Raw genomic sequence first — 19,082 nt, forward strand, 5'->3', positions numbered from 1 at the left:
CCAGACCAATCTTTTGGAACTTTGCATACAAATGTATTGATAATTAAGATCTTATCAACTTCTAAAAGTCACTTCTTTATTTATAAAAGTTGTTTTTCTATTAACAAACTATAAAAAAGCAAGCAGTTATATTAACTACAAGAAGAGTTGGCAGTTTGGCCTAAAAACTGCAAAACATAGTTTAAGTTGGGGATAAACTTAGAAATATAGAATCACATAATTATTTAGGTTGGAAAAGACCTTTAAGGTCATCAAGTCCAACTGTTAACCTAACACTGCCAAGTCCTCTACTAAACCATGTCCCTAAATGCCACATCTATGTGTCTCAAATACCTCCAGGGATGCTGACTCAAGCACTTCCCTGGGCAGCCCATTCCAATACTTGATGACCCTTTCAGTGAAGAATTTTTTTCCAATATCCAATTTAAACATCCCCTGGGGCAACCTGAGGATGTTGCCTTTTGTCCTATCTCTTGTTACTTGGGAGAAGAGACTGACCTCCACCTCGCTACAACCTCCTTTCAGGCAGTTGTAGAGGGCAATAAGGTCTCCCCTCAGCCTCCTCTTCTCCAGGCTGAACAAACCCCAGGTCCCTCAGCTGCTCCTCATCAGACTTGTGCTCCAGACCCCTCAACAGCTTCCTTGCCCTTCTCTGGACACGTTCCAGCAATGCAACATCTTTCCTGTAGTGAGGGGCCCAAAACTGAACACAGTGTTCAAGGTATGACCTCACCAGTGCCCAGCACAGGCACATGATCACTTCCCTATTTGGTGTTTAGTTGCCAGCCGGGCTAAACCACGACACTGGGAACACTGCTGGCTCATATTCAGTCAGCTGTCGACCAGTACCCCCAGGTCCTTTTCCACCGGGCAGCTTTCCAGCCACTCTTCCCCAAGCCTGTAGCATTGCATGGGGTTGTTGTGACCCAAGTGCAGGACCCGGCACTTGGCCTTGTTGAACCTCATCCAATTGGCCTCGGCCCATCAATCCAGCCTGTCCAGATCCCTCTGCAGAGCCTCCCTACCCTCCAGCAGATAAACATGCTGCCCAACATAGTGTTGTCTGCAAACTCACTGAGGGTGCACAAGTTCTCCTCTTCCAGATCATTAATAAAGGTGTTAAACAGAACTGGCCCCAACACTGAGCCCTGAGGAACACTGCTTGTGGCCTGCCGCCAACAGGATTTAACTCCATTCACCACAATTCTTTGGGAGTTTAAGGTAAAGGACAAATTCAATTGTGAATACTAATTCAATTACTTCTAGAAACCCTACCATACGTTCTACGGAATAAAAGATATTGTAGTAAGTTACATTTACACAAAAGGCCCCATTAAGCAGAATTCACAAATGCTGTAAGTAATCTTTAGAAGGAAGTGGCAATTAATTAATGTCTTATTTTTAACTCCATGACAGTCTAAAAACGAAACACATTTTCAAACGAACAGTTATTAACTATGAACGGAAACATTTAAATATATCAGCAGTTAATCAGCATTACCTAAAGCAGATATTTAAGGAGGCTGCCACTTCACGCTGACAGACTAAATGCTAACACAGCTAGGATACACAGATTGTGCACGAGTCGTTAAACTAGTTAGTTCATCAGCTTTGCCCACCTGATGTCATAGCGGCCATCTTTCTGTCACACTCAGTCTGGTTACACAGGCTACAGATCAGCTTATGCAGCTTTTTTCCCCTCCACACAATTTAGTAACTCAAAGCAACCCTTTCCCCTTCTTTTGAGTTGCAAATTTCTTTAGACAGACAGAAATTTGGGAGAAAAAAAGAAGTCATGTTTCCACTGTTCACAGTAGAAAAATCAAGTTGTTACATACACCTGGAAGAGGGAAATAGCATCCAAACTGCTTTCTTCTGAGGCATATCAAACCTTTACTGCCTTTGAAATGCAGTAGGATAAAGTAAAGATGAGTCATTGCAACAGCATTTCTTACTGTTTACAGTGTTATTTGCCATTAATGTCCATGTTTCTATTGCTGACAATTTATCAACAGGATTTACCCAAATATAAGATAAAGGGGGCTGGGTTTTCTTTTCCCCCCCGCAAGTATCTGTAACAGAAACACGTGCATCTCTCATTTTGCATGGAGAAATAGACACTTCACAAAATCAACGTCCCCTCTCTACACCAAAACTCCTTACTTTCTGAAAGCAGACTTTTGAAGCACTTGTTTGAATTCAGAAAAGATGCAAGGCTTTCCTTGTTCAATACTGCATTCTTCCTTTGTTAGAATAAGCTTACCCTGAAAGCTTCTTTCCAGGACTGTAAAGTGACACTGCTTTTCAGCAGCTGAGCTGTGTCATAGCCTCCCTCCTAAACAGGTCTTCAGCTCATTGCTAAATGGGAAAATATGCTGGGTGCTCCTGGAAGATAAAACATCCCAAACCTCTGCTGCAGCACTCACCAGCTTACTTGTTAGCCAGTGCTTCCCAGGCCCACACAATACACCTTTGTTCTGAGCTGTCCCGGCTGCTTTTTCATTTCCAGATTTCAAAGCTTCTATATTATAGTTGTAATTCACTAAACTTCCTCCATAAGTTTTAGCCTCCCCCATTTTGTCATTTCCCTACAGCCGCAGTGAACAGATACTCCTGAATCTCCTGCTATACAAGACAATTTGGCAATAGCGTTAAGTAGGACTGGCCTGAAGCTCAGGGATGGGGGGAAGTGTGTCTGACATTATTTCAGTCCTATAGAGACCAATATTCTTTTTCTTAATATCACAGCAACCTAAGCAATCTGGCATGGAGTTCGCTTTATACATAAACTTTAAAGACATCAAATGGTAACTATCAATTCATACTTGAGATTACAAAGTGGCTTAAATTAGTAAAGAATTTTTTCTTTTCACCACGTCAGTTCTTTGACAGAACAAAATCTCCATGGCTCTCCAGACCATTTTTGGCTGTAGATGAGAAGAAATGGAACTGAAATTAAACAAACAAATAACCCCTTTATATACACACAGATTTTTTTCAGTGCTGTTGTCAGAAAGAAACAAAGATGCTATATCAGAAGTGACATTATGCCAGGTAATACCTTGGTTTAGGTGTGTGGCCTCTGTAATCTGAATACCATTCACAGAACACTGCGCTCCATTCAGTGGTATTAGATTCACAGTACCATTGAGATTTTCAAAGATGCAATGCTCACTTTCCAAATCAAGGCCATGAAGAACTAAATACAAAGAAATAAAATAACATAATTAATCTCTTAACAACTAGTAAGGATTTGCATGTCGATATTAATTTATTAAGGACATATTGCACTACATGTTTTAGAGTATTTTTTCTCTTTATTCCAGTCAATGTTGTTTTCCTTCCTTCATCACATCTGGCATGCCTTAAATGTCGATGCTGTTTATTGTTTTACTGTAGTGGAAAGAGAAGTGTGTTGAGTTGCTTCGGGTTTTTTGGTGTAATGTTCTTTCCTTCTGTGTTTTAGCACCAGATTAGTAAATACTTCTTTCCTTCTGATAGCAAACAGGAAAGGAAAATTTACGTATTTGTAGAGATGAGGCGTTTTTGACCGGGTTTCTGGGAAATAACAAAAGCTTCTTGACCTTAAAGCAACCACGCTTAAATCTGAAAAGACAGGATATAATCTGTGATTGTAGATTAACAAGGATGCCTGAAATAAGGTTCTTACGTTCTTATATTCAGGCCTTTTATCAATCAGTTATGCTACTTTCTGTCTCTTCTTCAACTAATGTACAATTATCTCTACCTGTATTGTTTAATACCACAAAGCAACGTGAGTTAGCTAGTTTCATGAAATTTATATAGAAATTTTAATCCAGGCATCTTTTCACCCACAAAAATATACCAACCTAATTTTTTTGATTCTCAGTCTCTCACCTGAGAATTAAAGAATGGAGCTTATTTAAAGAAACTGCCTTCAAGCAACATATGTGACAGGGCAGTCCAGGTCTGGCAGTTAGTTGCTTTAATAAGAAGTGAATTAAAAAAAAAAAAAAAAAAAAAAAAAGATCAGTACAAGAAGCCGACCTTCTTTTTAACAATTTCCAGAATTTTCTTCAACTCATATCTAAAGTCTGAAGACTACTTTAGGTATAACAATACAACAATACTGTCATTATACAGAGATTAAGAGAATGAATGTGCAGTAATTGTGACAGGTACTGTATTAAAAAGGATGGTATTTTTACAGGATGCTATTTCCAGAGAAGCAAGAAATAAATTAGTAACACGTATATGAATATGAATAAATTTGAAGCCCACAAACTATTGCCAAAGTCATGCTCTCTGAAGCAAATCCCACATAATTCAGCTCTCAAGTTTTCTAAAAATTAAAATACACAAGAACACAGACAACTAACTGAAAAAGGAAAAAAATTGTGAAGCTTTCTTCACATATTGGGTTGTTGGAAGAAAGAAAAACAGCTGAAGAAAGAATGTAAAAAAATGTCAAATTCCATACCAATATCCTGTTCTGTCACAGCATCTTCTCTGCCAACATATGTTTGGCCTTCCTAATTAAGAGAGAAACACACATTATTTTCAGTTGAAATCTCCCTTCCTCCCCTGCAAAGATATAAGTTATCCTTCCACTTTCTCAGAGTAACCTGAACAAAATATATGTTTAAACATACCTGAAAAAAATCAGGTAACATTTTTAGAATGCGTTCACAGTCATTACTATACAATATTATTAGCACATTCAAGTTTCAACTGTTCTGTGTAGAACCATCTTTGTAGTTTTGAGGAAACCAATCTAGATTTGGATTTCCAGTCAAGCTTTACAATGAGATGAATGAAAACCAAGTATACATGGGTAGGAATATTAAACACCTATTTCCAGTTAACCAGTTGACCCTCAGAATAAACCTAAACAGTAAATTAACAGATATTTTAATTCAATCAGTTGCAACCTCTTAAGAGCTTTTCTTACTATAGCAGAGAAACGTAATGAGATTTTCTTACTACAGTGGAGAAAGGTAATTAAGCACTATATTTAGATAGCAAATTAATACAATTTATCTACTGAAAAAATCACAAGGCACATAAAGGCTATGGAAACACAGATGTGTATTTACCTTCAAGTGGTACAAGATGATACCAGTACTGAGCAGATCATCATCAATGCCAATGAGATGAGGCAGTTCAGAATCTAACACAACGCCTATCCCTTCTTTCCTCAGAGCCAAGGTTTGCTCCTGTAAAGGACAAAATTCTATTTATTAGGATATGCAAGAAATACCGTTCTTCCCTCTCTTTCTACACTGTTTAATGTAACTTATTCACTGTAATATCACCAAAAAAAAGTGGGGGGTTTTGTGGGTTTTTACATTTTCAGTGCAACTGCTGTATTTCCACTGAGCATTCCAAGCTTGCTCTTCAGGAAATCTGTGAAGGTGTCATTTGAAAGAAACCAGATAGATAAAACAGCTGAAATACACCAGATAAGGAAGATCAGTCGAAAACAGAACAAAGCAATGTTGTCTAAAAGCAAGCTATGTACCACCTTGCATAATGGTAAGGAGAATTTAAAACTCCTCAGAATTCAGTACAGCTAAGGAATAAAAAACTGAAAACTCTTCGGCAGTCCCTGAAATAAATTGAACCTTGCACAATAAAAATCCCAGACATCTGAAAACTCAGTAAGCCTAAACAGTTAAAACACCATCCAGTGTAAGGGAAACACTGACAATAGTAAATAAATGTAGAAAATATTTGCAGCATATAATTTCAATTTTTCAAAATTCTTTTGGGCCACATTGTACAGCCACCTATGGGATGAAGGATCATTCAGAAGGACTAGTGGGAGACTTCAACTTTGGGTAAAATATCATGTGATGTGGTACTGATCAGACAGTCTATGCAATAAATAAGAAATCAATTATAGGTTTTAAATAAGTTTTAGTATTTATAAAGTTTATTTTTCAAGTTCAAATAAAATCCTATAGCTTCTAGGCCTGGAAGATAACAGCAACAGAGATTGTGAATGTGTACACACACCACCATTCAAAATGAATGTGTTTTTCTACATAAAACAGCTAAGCCCTTATGAGCCAAGGAAGACTGACAACCCAGGAAGGAGAGGCAATGTCAGCAAGTACCACTTCTGTGTACTATAAGGCGCACAATTTTCTCCTGGTGCTAGTAAACACAGAAAATACATTTTCCAACAGCAGCATGACAACTCCTTTTCCAAGTCATCAGTATGCCTTCTCCAGAGCCAACCAAGACATTACACTGTTTGTAAGAAAAAACAGATAGATTGTTACATGTATTTTCCTAAATACGTCAACTTGACAAATCTGAAAGAAGAGAACAGATGCAATATCTCATTTCCCTGCACAATACAAAATGTCACAGAATCACAGAATGGCAGGGGTTGGAAGGGACCTCTGGAGATCATCTAGTCCAACCACCCTGCTAAAGCAGGGTCACCTAGAGCAGGTTGCACAGGACAGGGTTTTGAATATCTCCAGAGACGGAGACTCCACAACCCCCCTGGGCAGCCTGTTCCAGGGCTCTGTCACCCTCTTATGTTTCAGTTTGTGCCCATTGCCCCTTGTCTTGTCGCTGAGCACCACTGAGAATAGTCTGGCTCCGTCCTCATCACATCCACCCTTAAGATATTTGTATGTCTTGATGAGATCCCCTCTCAGTCTTCTCTTCTTCAGGCTAAACAAGCCCAGCTCTCTCAGCCTTTCCTCATAGGGGAGATGTTCCAGTCCCCTAATCATGATGTCATCAATATTGATACTGTTTAAAAATTCTATGTGTGGATACACCTGAGCAAGATGAGATGATGACATACCATACAAAAGACAGTCCAAAACAAAGCCAGGAAATCCCACTTTTGTCATGGATGAATTAAACAGTTCTCCAGCACTCAGGGAGAAAAAAAGCTGTTATTCATGTTGCCCTGCAGCTCTTTGACATTCAAAATGCACCCAGCTATTCCTTGATATTATAAAAGTGTCACCTCATAAAACCAAAAAACACAGCTTAAATCATCATTCGAGTGAAAAAGTAATTTCAGTCAAAAATACCTATCACATATTAAATATTTATTGAGTGGCATCTACCATTATACATAATTTATAATGTTCCCATACGACGAGGTTGAAGACTTGAAACGCTGCGGACTGGTAGACTTTTACACAACTGCTGGCACCTTCAGCCCAATGGAACTGATAAAATATTAAGAGCTGAACATTTTTTCCCCAGCATAACAAAGCACTTGCCAACATCCCTGACTGAGGAAAAAATAGACATCCCAGGAGGCAAGGAAATTATCACTGGGTGTGAAAAATCTCTCTCAAATAATTAAAAATAAAGAAAAAAAAAAGATCTTTCAGTTTACAGTCTTTTAATATTGAACACATTTTTACTACATTCAGAAATAAAGCATGTATAATTGGGATTTGAAATAGATGTGTTGCTTATTTATTCAGATCTAAAATTAAAGAACACAAATTAATTGAGTTCCTAAACCCTTATTTTGTAAATTACTACCATTGACACACAAATACATCCTGTTGATGGAAGCATCATAATAAATGCAGCAGACAGTAGCTGCGATTAACTGTAATTTTTTTTCTTTAATACCTGCTGTAAATTAGCTTTTACCTTTAGATACAATTTACTAAAAATCCTGAATCTTAATCAGGTATCTGGAGTAAGTGCTAAAATTTAATCATTTGACTTAAAATTTATTTCCAGATTCAAAAGCTTCTGCAAGGAAGCCTCCAAATGCCAAACCGTGCCCTTTTCCCCAAACCAAAAATCACAGAAACCTCATCAATGGATCTTTTTTGCTCTGTTCTCCCACAGTGAGAGAAAGAGAAGAAAAGGGCCAGAAAGAAGTAGGCAGACTGCCCCCCCTTCATCCTCAATGGCATAGGAAGTATGTTTCTAAAGGAGGTCAGACCTCTTTTGAAATAAATTGAAGGTCTGTAAACTATTATAAGGCAGAGAAATTATTAGGTTTGAGCCATGATTTGATTCACTTTCATTTGTGCCACACCATTTTAAGCAGCAGCGAATCCATAAGTCAAATGACAAGAGCAGGAAAGGTCACTGTCCCTATTAAAAAAACACTAATTCAGAAAATTTATTAAAACCTCGAGATACAGTTTAAGAAAACTGAATGTACTGCATACATCTTTGCTTGAATTATCCTTGAACAGAAAAGCATACACATACTCCCTCAGTATTTAAGATGCGTTCATAAACTGTGGGAAATAAAGCAAGCCAAGTATTATCCACAAAGGAGCGCTCCAGTTAATATAAGTGGCTATGTGAGGGGTGAGGGGGGGAAATATAATTTTTTCTTCTTTCGGAGCCATGAGATCAAATGGGCTTATCTGAAGAGTAGAAACTCAGAAAATAATTCTGAGCTAGGACATAAGAAAACACTTCCTTGAGTCAAAGTTAAAATAAAGGGATTATATTTTATACTTAAATGATGGTCTCTCTGAATTCAGCTCTGACTCAGCAGCCAGAAATATCCTGATATAGTAAATTCATTAACACTTCTGTGAGAGATGCAAGAGTTACTGTGAAATCTCATCCCTTCTGCACTGATGTATTAAGTTTGCTGTATTAACCAATACAGAGGCATCTCCGAGCTCGCAGCTAAGATATGTTCTGGTAGTTTAAAAACAAAATCCTTGTGTCAAGTACGTATTTGAGCCGTAGAGTTAATCTTCATCATATACAACTGCCCATGATAAAGAACACCTCTAAGATACATAAGATTTCTTTAAATGTATTTCTATAAATGCACACACAAAAAGAAGTTTACTTTCTTAACCAACAGCATATTGAATTAAATTAAAAAGGAAAACAAGCCCAAAAGACATTTCTAACATTCCTTAACCAATCTACCAGTAGAGCGAAACATATGCTTCTACTGGCCCAGCACGTATTAAAGAGTACACATAATTAGGACACTGCCCTTTTAATGAGCAGAACCTCTTGAAGGAGTTTAATTTCTGTTACACTTTCCAATGCAAAAACTCAATTTTTTTATTTAAATATCGAACAGTTAGCTGCTGGCACACCGTCCTAAGAATACACAGTGCAGACACTTTCAGTAAAACATAACATTATGCTGGCTAAGTAAATTGTCCAGATGTCTATATTTAAGTTATGCAAAAACACATAATACCAAATTAAAGAAATTATGGATAAAAATGTGCAACAGCAAAAGTCTTTGCATTAATATTTAACCAGACTATACTAGAGCAGATTCTTACACTAACAGGTACTTTGGGGGCATTTGATTTCATTGAAAATATGCTATTACATCCTGAGTTCACAAAAATGTCTGAAGATACTCAGTGGCCCGGCACTAACATTAAGCTCTCTATAAAACACATAGATGTAAACTGTACACGAGGGAAGTTCTTAATTCTTAATTGGTTTTCCTCCAGTTATGTATCAGTACACTTTGCAACCCCTTTAAATCACTGGAAACAAATGTTTCATACCTACAGAAAAAAAATAGTCAATACAGCTCAGATTTCAAAGGCACCTGAAAATGCTGATTTCCAAAGCCAGCAGATACATGGCACTGAAGAGGTCATACAGCAGAGGGAGCAATAAATATGGATGAAGCCGCCTCAGTTGGTCATTCATAATCAAGGTGGGTGAAAAACCCAGAACTTCACTCACTGAAGTCAGAAATCTATATATTCTCCGTCCCAGAATGGTGAAAGACAGGTGACTTAAAATTACAGATCCATTGCAGAGGTTTTGGACAAATGCAGGAAGCTGAGGGTTGTACCACTGAATTACAACAAAAAAAAGATATGCCTACACCAGGCCAACCCAGTTCACGTATGTGTGCCCTAAGAGGGCTGGGCTACACTGCTTGTGTTTCCAGAGTTAAGCCTTTCAAAAAAAAAAAGAAAAAAACCGCAAGGTGTAACTGCAGGGCAGGACCATGATGATGAATGTGCACAAAACCCAAGTGGAAGAATTCCCAAACAAGCAGTGCTCAGTTGCTGTTTCTTCTACAAGGGAACAGAAGAGAAAATTATTCGGCAAGAGTTCAAAACCAAAAAGCAACCCCTTGGTAAACTGAAGGACACTGCAGACATCAATAATTTACACAGATGCAAGAAATGAACTGGTGAGAAAATTAAAGACGGTACTTCTGGACAGAAGCGCAAAATCACCTGTGGTTCCATAACTTCAAGAGCCGCAGACACAGAAAGCATGGAAGTTTTCTGTGGAAGGATTGCTATCTGCTTGCCCTTGTTTATATTCCAAAACCAAGTACGGTTGAATAAAGCCTGCTTCACCTGTGGGGGTATTTAATCTGAATCAGTATAATTTTTCTTTAACAGTGGTACATAGGACAAGAATGTTTGAAGTTCAATTTAAAAAATAGATTTCCTAGCGTCTTAATGCATATTATCAGTAAACATACCTTAGAAATTTGTTATCAGTACAAATTCTGAGTCTCTTTTGATGCCTGCTAATTTTTTACTTTTAAAAAAAATTCTTACAGCAACAAGCTCTTTAGCTACTACACATAAAAAAAAAAATGACATAAGAAAACACTCCTCATTCACACTTACTGCTTTTTTGATACAATGAAGTGGTTTTATCCTGTTTTGTGAGGGAGTAAGACAGATCTTACTTTAAACTCAAATTTATGGTAAGAAAAAAACCCCAACATATATATCATATAATGATTCATTATGGAGCGTCTTCTGCTTTTGGTGAGTTACCTTCCAAGAGACCTGTGCAGAGAAGGGGCAAACGTGCAAGCAGCACTTCTGACTGAAGAAAAGTGTCTCCTTTCCTGGCTACCTCCCCAATTTTTTTATTTGTGAAACTATAATTCCTGACATTTTTGAGAAAACAAGAGGAAAAATTCTTTGGGGCGTTGTTTTTATTGTCTGTTTTTACCTAGCCCTTTCTTCTTAGTTTCTACAAGGTCTAGCCCAACAACCCTACAGACACCGCGTTTTCATTCAAATCACATCCCCTTTAATAACGTGTAGCTTTCTGATTTTTGGCATAACCAGTGTTATCTACATTCATAGCTTTGTATTTTAACAACAACATGCACGGGAAACAATTCACGGCATTTAATTTGCATGAGATGGTAAAAACCTAGGTAGATCCACTCACAATCCCAACAACTAAAGAAAGTACACTCCAATTTACCAGCACAAACATTTTTTCACTTAAACTTCATTAACCTGTAAATCCTTTCTGCATTTAGCTGCAGATTGTCATCGCATTATAAAACCAAACAGGCTAAATTATAGATCAGTGAGGTTTTATAGAATAAAACCCAGGAATAGTTTGGCTGAATAAATTACTAGAGCTTCCATCAAACAATTGAAGTACACAAGCCAACTTATTCTGCAATGTTCCTTATTAATATACTGCTTTGACACCATAACTAAATTATCCAATAATCAGGAACTCAGATCAACAAAATTGTATCTTATTATTGTATGCATCATCTGTGCATTCCACAGAAGTCTAATTTATCTTTAGAGTTACAAAATTTTCCAGATGCCACTGGGATATGCCATGTTTTTATTATTCCTGCATCACCCTCCATACATTTATGCGTTTATCTACATTAGCCAATACTCTTGTGAAATATGAAAGCTTTCAGTGCAAATGAAAAAATACTGTTTATCGTCATGTTTCCTCCCCCTCTTTTTCAACAGGGGAATTTTTTGTCTACTTAGATAAGACAGACGATCCTCCAGCATGCAATTCCCTTCTTATATAAGCTTTAAAAATGTTGTTTGCAACTATATTAAATTCCGTATGGCACTGGTAAACAATAACTGCCCTTCATGAAAATGCCTCTCTAACTTTGGTGTTAGACTTCAAGTTGTACACAATTCTGCATGACTCGTGTAATTACTAAAGCCTCAAGTCCAATGTAAATCCATGAAGTGTTTCTATTACGTGTTCTTTGGTGTTTGAGCAAATGCTTGCAAAGCACCAACCTGTTACTAAGTCAAAAGTCTACCTAAGAGCTCTGACAAAAGCTAGTCTTCAACTATGCAACAGGATCACCATCCCTGTACAAAACAGCTGTAGATCATGGCCCAGTTCCATCTCTACATTATTTATTTTCCCTTCCAAATACAAGCTTTCTAACTGTTGTTTTCCACTCAAAGCTTATTCCCATTATTTGGGTGGTACAATCCTAATGTTTGGAGAGGTTTTTAATGGATTAAAAATAGCAGGATCTAAGAGGAACACATTGCAGACAGACTTCTGTTTCTATTTACAGAAATCATCTGAATAATTCTAGATGTAATTCTTCTGAAAGAAAAGTGCTACATAAACAGATGGACAACTACTCTGAATTTTCACTGCATTGCATGCTAATTGTTATGTTTACAAAGAAGACACAGCCAACTATTAAAGTTGCACTCACAATGTTAAGAGGTGAGCATACTAAAAATTCAGTCAAGTTGCCAGTAAGACCTACAAAATGTGAGAAAACTTATTTGATTAGTTCTGTAATTTAAGCAAAATTTCAGGAATTTTACCTCTGTTTAAAACACCAGCAATGTTTCTCCTACCTGAGGGGAAAGAATGGAAAGTGACCTCCTACGTTACCAAGCACAATTCCCAAATACCATAATAAATCATTTTATAGATTGCACTCATGCTCTCATCCATTATATAATGTAAATTGTTTTCAAATATTTGATCTGAACTTACTAATAGTCAGTTCATACTAGTGCATTTTGCATCGCTATTGACATTCAGCTGAAATAATTATTTTCCTTCTCCAGCATTTATTCACTGACATGGTTACTGACAGCAGTCTTACCAAGTCTCCTTACTGTGGTTATACCAGGCCAAACGCCAACCATCTCCTTTCATATGACCCAGTTCACGATACCCTGGCTTTTAATGCATCCTCTCTCAAGGCTGTCTTCCTTGACCTTGATGACTTATGGTCCCAGTGTATATGCAATTTTCCCAGCACCAAGTACAACAGAACCCATATTTTCTACTCACTGCACAAAACATCTATCTGAACCTTCCAAGATTTTATCCTTCCCCATTTCATGCGGGCATACTATCTCATGACGGTAAAGTCTCACGCCACCCTCCTCCCCTTCCATGGTGTATTAAGTTCTTATTAGTCCCAATGCTTTTGTACTGCAAACTATTTGCCATCAATCACCCTTCTATTATTCTGATCTGTAGTCATGCCGTCCTCTGTGAGATGCTCCACTAGACAAACTGTCTCCCAGCTTTAATATCAGCAAATTTCATCAGCCAACACCTGTAAACTGTTAAACATGCTCAATCCCAAAAAAGAGCTCAAACACCACCTCCAAAAGAAAAAAAAAACAAACAAAAAAACCCCCACCAAACCAAAAAAACCCCACACAACACTGCCACCAACTTTCCTCCCCTCCCAGTACCCTCACTTCCATCACACCCTCTGAATAACCACTTTTATTTTATTTAAATTCTAGTCTCCACACTATCTAAATAAGGAAACCATTCCCCCTGTGTGTCCCAAGGTCAAATGCTTTACCAACACCCATAGGGATGAGAACCAGTCCTACAGCTGTTTCTATCAGGGATAGCTGATGGACAGAACCAGATCCAGCAAGTACTGAGCAGACAAACCAGGACCAGCTAGCTCTAGAAACGATCACAGACTAGACAACATTATAAATATTACTTAAATAGGAAATCACTACTTAAAAACCAATAGATTTACAGAGAAGAAGGTAGTTGCGATCGTTCCAATTTTTGAAAGACATATGGCAGAAAAAGAAATATACCATTTTAAAGACATCTTCACAAGAAAAGGATTCCTTAAAATTAAAGTCTCCTCACTAGTCCTGCAAATATAAGCCATTCAGGAGGCAGTATTAGTCAAGGTTTTGAATCCCTCCACAATTTATTTCAGCATAATGAACATAGGTCAGAGTAGCAGTTCTGAATTTAACATTTGCATTTAGCTTTAAATGTTTAGTTCTGCTAGGTAGTATTTTAGCAGACTATTTTTCTTTCATTTCATTTTGAGAACAGCCTTTATAATGACTTTTCTGGTAATTGACAAAGGTATAATCACCTTACTTTTCTCCCCAGAAATAACATGCTAGGTTTTACTAGGTCAGTGACAGCAAATACGAGTTGTCACTTATGTGAAGTTCTTAATGCAGATTAAAGGACTATTAAAAGGTCAGAAATTGCAAAAAATATATTGCCTTTGATCTCAAGGCAAACATCTGAGAATGCTACAAAAAGAGAGAATAAAGTGCCCTTTAAAAACTATCAGTTTGATTTTGTGTACCCAAAGAAGAAAAGAATTGGTTCTTTAAGCTGGCACAAATGGTATTAGCAACTGGTTGTATGTCATGAAGCGACTAGGATTGTTGATACTCTTGTAAAGATTGTAAACTTGGTTCAGGAAACTATACACATCTTCCCTTAATCCAAATTCCACTGAAATAAACCCTACCCAAAACCAAACTCAAATTCTATCATGAACAGTATACAAGATACTTACAGGTACATATAAATATAAATAAAAAAATGTATACATATGCATAGTATATTGTCACTTGACTTGAGTTTTCTAAATTGCAGCATTTACAGTACGAGAGTTAAAAGCCAGGAGAAGAGAGACAGAAAAAGCTCATGTCCTTTAATTACATTTAATGAAAACAGTTTATTTCACAATTTTAACAATGAAATAAATACAAAGAAGTCATTCTAATTTGTAATAGCCCATTATAGTAAGTTAACTGCTTTAAAGAACAGCATAAGGGGATACCACATGCTTGAACTGTAATCATAATAGAAGGACCTCAATTTCAATTAGAAGCAATAATGAATCACATGTATAAATGCCAAACAAGATAAAACCATTCACAGGAAGAGAGTAGATCAAACAAAGAGGATAAACATGCATAAGATGGGGGGAAAGGACAAGATGACAAGAGTATAATCCCCAAAATATACTCACAACAAACACGTACTGTTTGTATCAAAGGGAAGTGTCCTTTAAAAATTAAATAAAAACAACCAGTACTGTTAAATCTATGATCTGGCATCAGTCCCTAACACCAAGGCCAAAAGAAATATCGTATCTAATGGATAAAAAAGGAAAAAAAAAAACCACACAACAAAAACTTAAATCATATTTCATAGTCAAGATAAGACATCCCAAATATTGGCTCAAGTGTAAAGTTCCCATTGCATTTTTTATAAGTTCAGCTAAAATTGAATGGGGGAAAAAAAACAGAAGGGGGGAAACTAGCAATCTATGTAATCTAGACTACAGTATATTATGGCATTCTTGGCAGACTGCAGTTCTGCCAGATTTGAGTATTTTTTAAATTTAGGGCCCATTTAGCCAATGAGAGTAACTTAGCAAAGCATTGCCAACTACTAACAGAAAATAACACTTCCTTTAAAGATACAAACCTGCTGTATATTTTGGGAGAAAATGCAAAGCAATCTATCCAAACCTCAAGAAGCAATCACTGACCTTTGTACTTTGCGGATTGATTTGAACCCTAACTTGGATAGCTGTTATCTTTTTTGCATTCTCAGAAAAACCTCGAGGGGATTACTTTTTGCCAGCTAATACAAAATAATAACAAAGAAAGTCATGTTCACCAAAGGAGGTATGACATTTGTTATATTTACATACTGTAAAAAATGAGGTGAGTTGTTGCTCTTCAGTGGCAAAGCTTTGTGCTATTTCTATAACCCTAATGAGGTTTGAAAACATTAGTGCACAAATTCTGCTTATTTTGGCAGCTCTGCCTCTCACCTGAATTCTCAGCAGCTCCTGACAGGTACTATACTGCACCTCAAAATTATAGGTCTAGAGGAGGTAATTCATCCCACTATGTAAATGAACTCAAAATAGAAGATTAATGCAGTGATATGGAGTACAATGCAGCACTTTTCAATGACCTATATTGACTGGCAAATAAATATCACCAACCACAACAGATGGTGGGCAAATCCACACTTTCAATCCTAAGCCTTTGAGGCAGCCAAGATACTAAGAGTTTCATATTTTCAGAAGTTATCTAAGACCTCATAATGGGTCTCATTTTAACTATTTCAATAAAAAGCAGACTAGGCGTTTGAAATATTCATTTAAATGCTTCATTAACAAAAGCTGTCAGGAGTACATTAAAAATATCTTTTTAAAACATTGCCAACCAGGGCTATGTGATATTTAAATCAGCTTGCGTTTAACATGTACAATATACTTTCTTGATGAAAACCAGTTGACAGATGGATTAAGCCCAAAAACATCACTGGTAAACAAAAGCTTACGACCTCTGAATACTACTTGTTGAATTCAGAACAAACTTCGATATTGCTTTACCAAAAGCAATCTATGGCATTAAACATATAAATATTTTCTTTTAAAAATAGAGAAAACTTCATTTCCTATCTAAAGCAGCTTATACTTGGACAAAACTACAGAGATTTAAACATTAAACCAAATATAACCAAATTCTCTCCCAGTCATATTTCAATTAAGCATCTTAATGAGTGTCTTCAATTCAGCTAATCAATTTAGGTCTTAAGAGACTGGCAACTTTAAAGGAAAATGGCCAAAAGAAAATTCCTCAGGAAGAAATCCTCTCAGATTTCCCCGGGTTAGGTATACAATAAGTTAAGATTTCCCTATGTTAAAGGAACCTTTAACCTTAAAATCCTCCTTTGCCTTTCTACTATCCTCCCTATATATGACCCTAACTCTGAAACGAATCAGGGTCCATCAGACCATGGCCTCCTTCCCTCCACATCTCAAAAATCCGTGTTGGATTTTGAAGCCATCACTTCATTGACTGAAACCAGAGAAAGAAATAATGAAAGACCACGATGTGATCATGTAATTAAAGACTGTGTAAATAGAGGTAAATGGCAGAGGGTTTACTGTAATTCAGCTGGGCATTTTAAAACATCTACATTTCAGCTGCCCAGAAGTGTGACTTTATCTTTGCCACATTGTCAGCTGCATTTCTCAAAGGAAAAAGCTTTCCTTGCAAACATCAAGTAAGTTGGTATACGTAATCAAAAAGACAAATGGATCTGTGCTTTCCTGTAAGGGCCAATTAACAACTCAAATGAACACCAGAAAACCAAAAACTATGTGCTCCTCTTCTTTAACACAGATAATTCTTGGTTATGTGATAGTCACTCTGCCCAAGTATAAGATTTATTGTTTTCCCTAAAATTCAGAGCGTCCCTCCAGCATATAATCAGTAAATAAATGAGTATTGCAGAGCAATCGCCATATCAATATTCCAAACTCTGGTATTCTCAGAGTTCCCATTTAAAAGCTGTCAACACAGAAGCTGCAGAAGCAGATATGACAGGTGGATCCCGCTGGGAAAAAAAAAAACAAAAAAAAAAACTAAGGACATGTCATTCCTTCATGCAAAACATAATCCACAATTAGATATCCTGCATTTTTTTTAAAAGCTTCTGGACAGCTGATCTTGCTCCTTAGAGTAATCAAGCTTCCCACAATAGGAGTAGGGTATAGGATTTTGAATTGTTTCCCTTAACCAGAAATTCTTCTTTAAAGCAAACATCCCCACATTCAACAGGAAAAAGAAAGAAAAAAAAAAAAACCACACAAAAAACCAGGAGACCAGTCATTGCTTTTTGCCAAAGATTCAAAGTACAGTATTTTCTTGAGTCATGTCGGCACCCTTCTTGGCCTACTGTCACCTTGTCAAACCCTCGTGCTGACCATACCACTATCAAATCCAGTGATACGATACTCTAGCCTGAACTCATGAATGGAAATAAAGAAGGATTTTAATAAGCTTTTAAAGGGAGGGAATAAACCCATTTTGTTCCTTACAGCATCAGGCCACTTCACATAATTAAGGACTGAGTACCCTTTGACTGCTGCAGAATATAAGAAGCTAAACCACTGTTCTATGAACAGTTTTGAAATGTAGCCTGTCTCCACATTTGTTTCCTTATGCTGTATGAACACAGCCACAAAATGAAAACTCAAGGGGAAATGAAAAACACGTGGGAACAAAATAAACTTCCAGCCTTTGACAAACAAAGCTTTGGAGAAGTGTTCATGCAGGAAGACACATTTTAACAGAAATTTGCCAGACAGAAAATCCAAGCATTGAATAAAATGCATTCAGAACAAATCTTTCAGCAACAGTTTGTCCAGATGCTGCAAACTAGACTTCTAAAGAAATTAAATGTAAATATTTAACAAAAAACTCTACAGAAGTTGACATTTTGAAGACAGGTAAGTCTTTAACTCGTCTGATGCAGACTAGCTGGTCTTAATTATGTCTTCTGCCCTCTGTCCACTGAGGGAGGGGGAGTGAGCGAGCGGCTGCGTGGTGCTTAATTGCCAGCCGGGTTAAACCATGACAGTCCTGTTTTGGCGCCCAACATGGGGCTCGGAGGGTTGAGATAACGACAGATCTGAATATTTGTAAAATGAATTTGTGATAAGCATTCGTTAAATTAGTCTAATAGTTGCTGGTCGCAATGTTGTTTTATTTGCTTTCAGAGTTGTTGTCCTTGTTCGTGGAGTTCTTTTATATATTACCTTACCTGCTATATGCACTCCCTGTGCTGCTGGTTATCACTTTTCGCAAGTGGATTAAAGTTACTGTTCTGCTGTACTGTGTAATACTGGCTTATGCTATGATAAAATTATTGGTCATCAGATTAAGCTCATATTTGTACTCAGTATTGCTGTCACCTCTGTATTTTGGGAACCATCTATTGGGAATAATGAATAATTATACATTTTACTTTTTGTCCTCGGAGAGCCAGCCTGTGGGGGAGTCACCTTACTCCATCTTCCCCTTCTTCTCTGAGCTAATTACAACAGTTCTTGAGAATGTTGAATATCCTTGGGATGTTCAAACCAGCATGGTCCTAGTGCTAGGCCTCCTGAATATGGTTCAGTTTTTACTCAGGGTTAGACTCCTACGTAAAAGATTGATTCCTGCAACAGGCCCTGCAGCTACTCCAACCCATGCAACACCCAGTGTAGCTACTCCAGCTGTGGACTCAGGCACCGCAGCTACTCCAGCCCCAGT

General features: G+C 37.2%; 1 protein-coding gene across 2 annotated transcripts in view; it reads right to left on the reverse strand.

Moving 5' to 3' along the window:
- The window catches only part of KIF16B (kinesin family member 16B), a 132,235-nt gene that overhangs the window by 73,512 nt on the left and 39,641 nt on the right, over positions 1 to 19,082 (reverse strand). For both annotated transcript variants that reach the window (XM_035890246.1, XM_035890247.1), the window contains 3 exons: positions 5,079 to 5,198; positions 4,463 to 4,514; positions 3,062 to 3,199 (listed from right to left, as the gene is read on the reverse strand). In XM_035890246.1, coding sequence (XP_035746139.1) covers positions 3,062 to 3,199; positions 4,463 to 4,514; positions 5,079 to 5,198 — 310 coding nt within the window. The remainder of the gene's footprint in view (positions 1 to 3,061; positions 3,200 to 4,462; positions 4,515 to 5,078; positions 5,199 to 19,082) is intronic.

The sequence above is a fragment of the Egretta garzetta genome, unplaced genomic scaffold (assembly GCF_000687185.1).
Source record: "Egretta garzetta isolate BGI_Z169 unplaced genomic scaffold, ASM68718v1 scaffold252, whole genome shotgun sequence".
In the NCBI taxonomy this organism is placed as follows: Eukaryota; Metazoa; Chordata; class Aves; order Pelecaniformes; family Ardeidae; genus Egretta; species Egretta garzetta.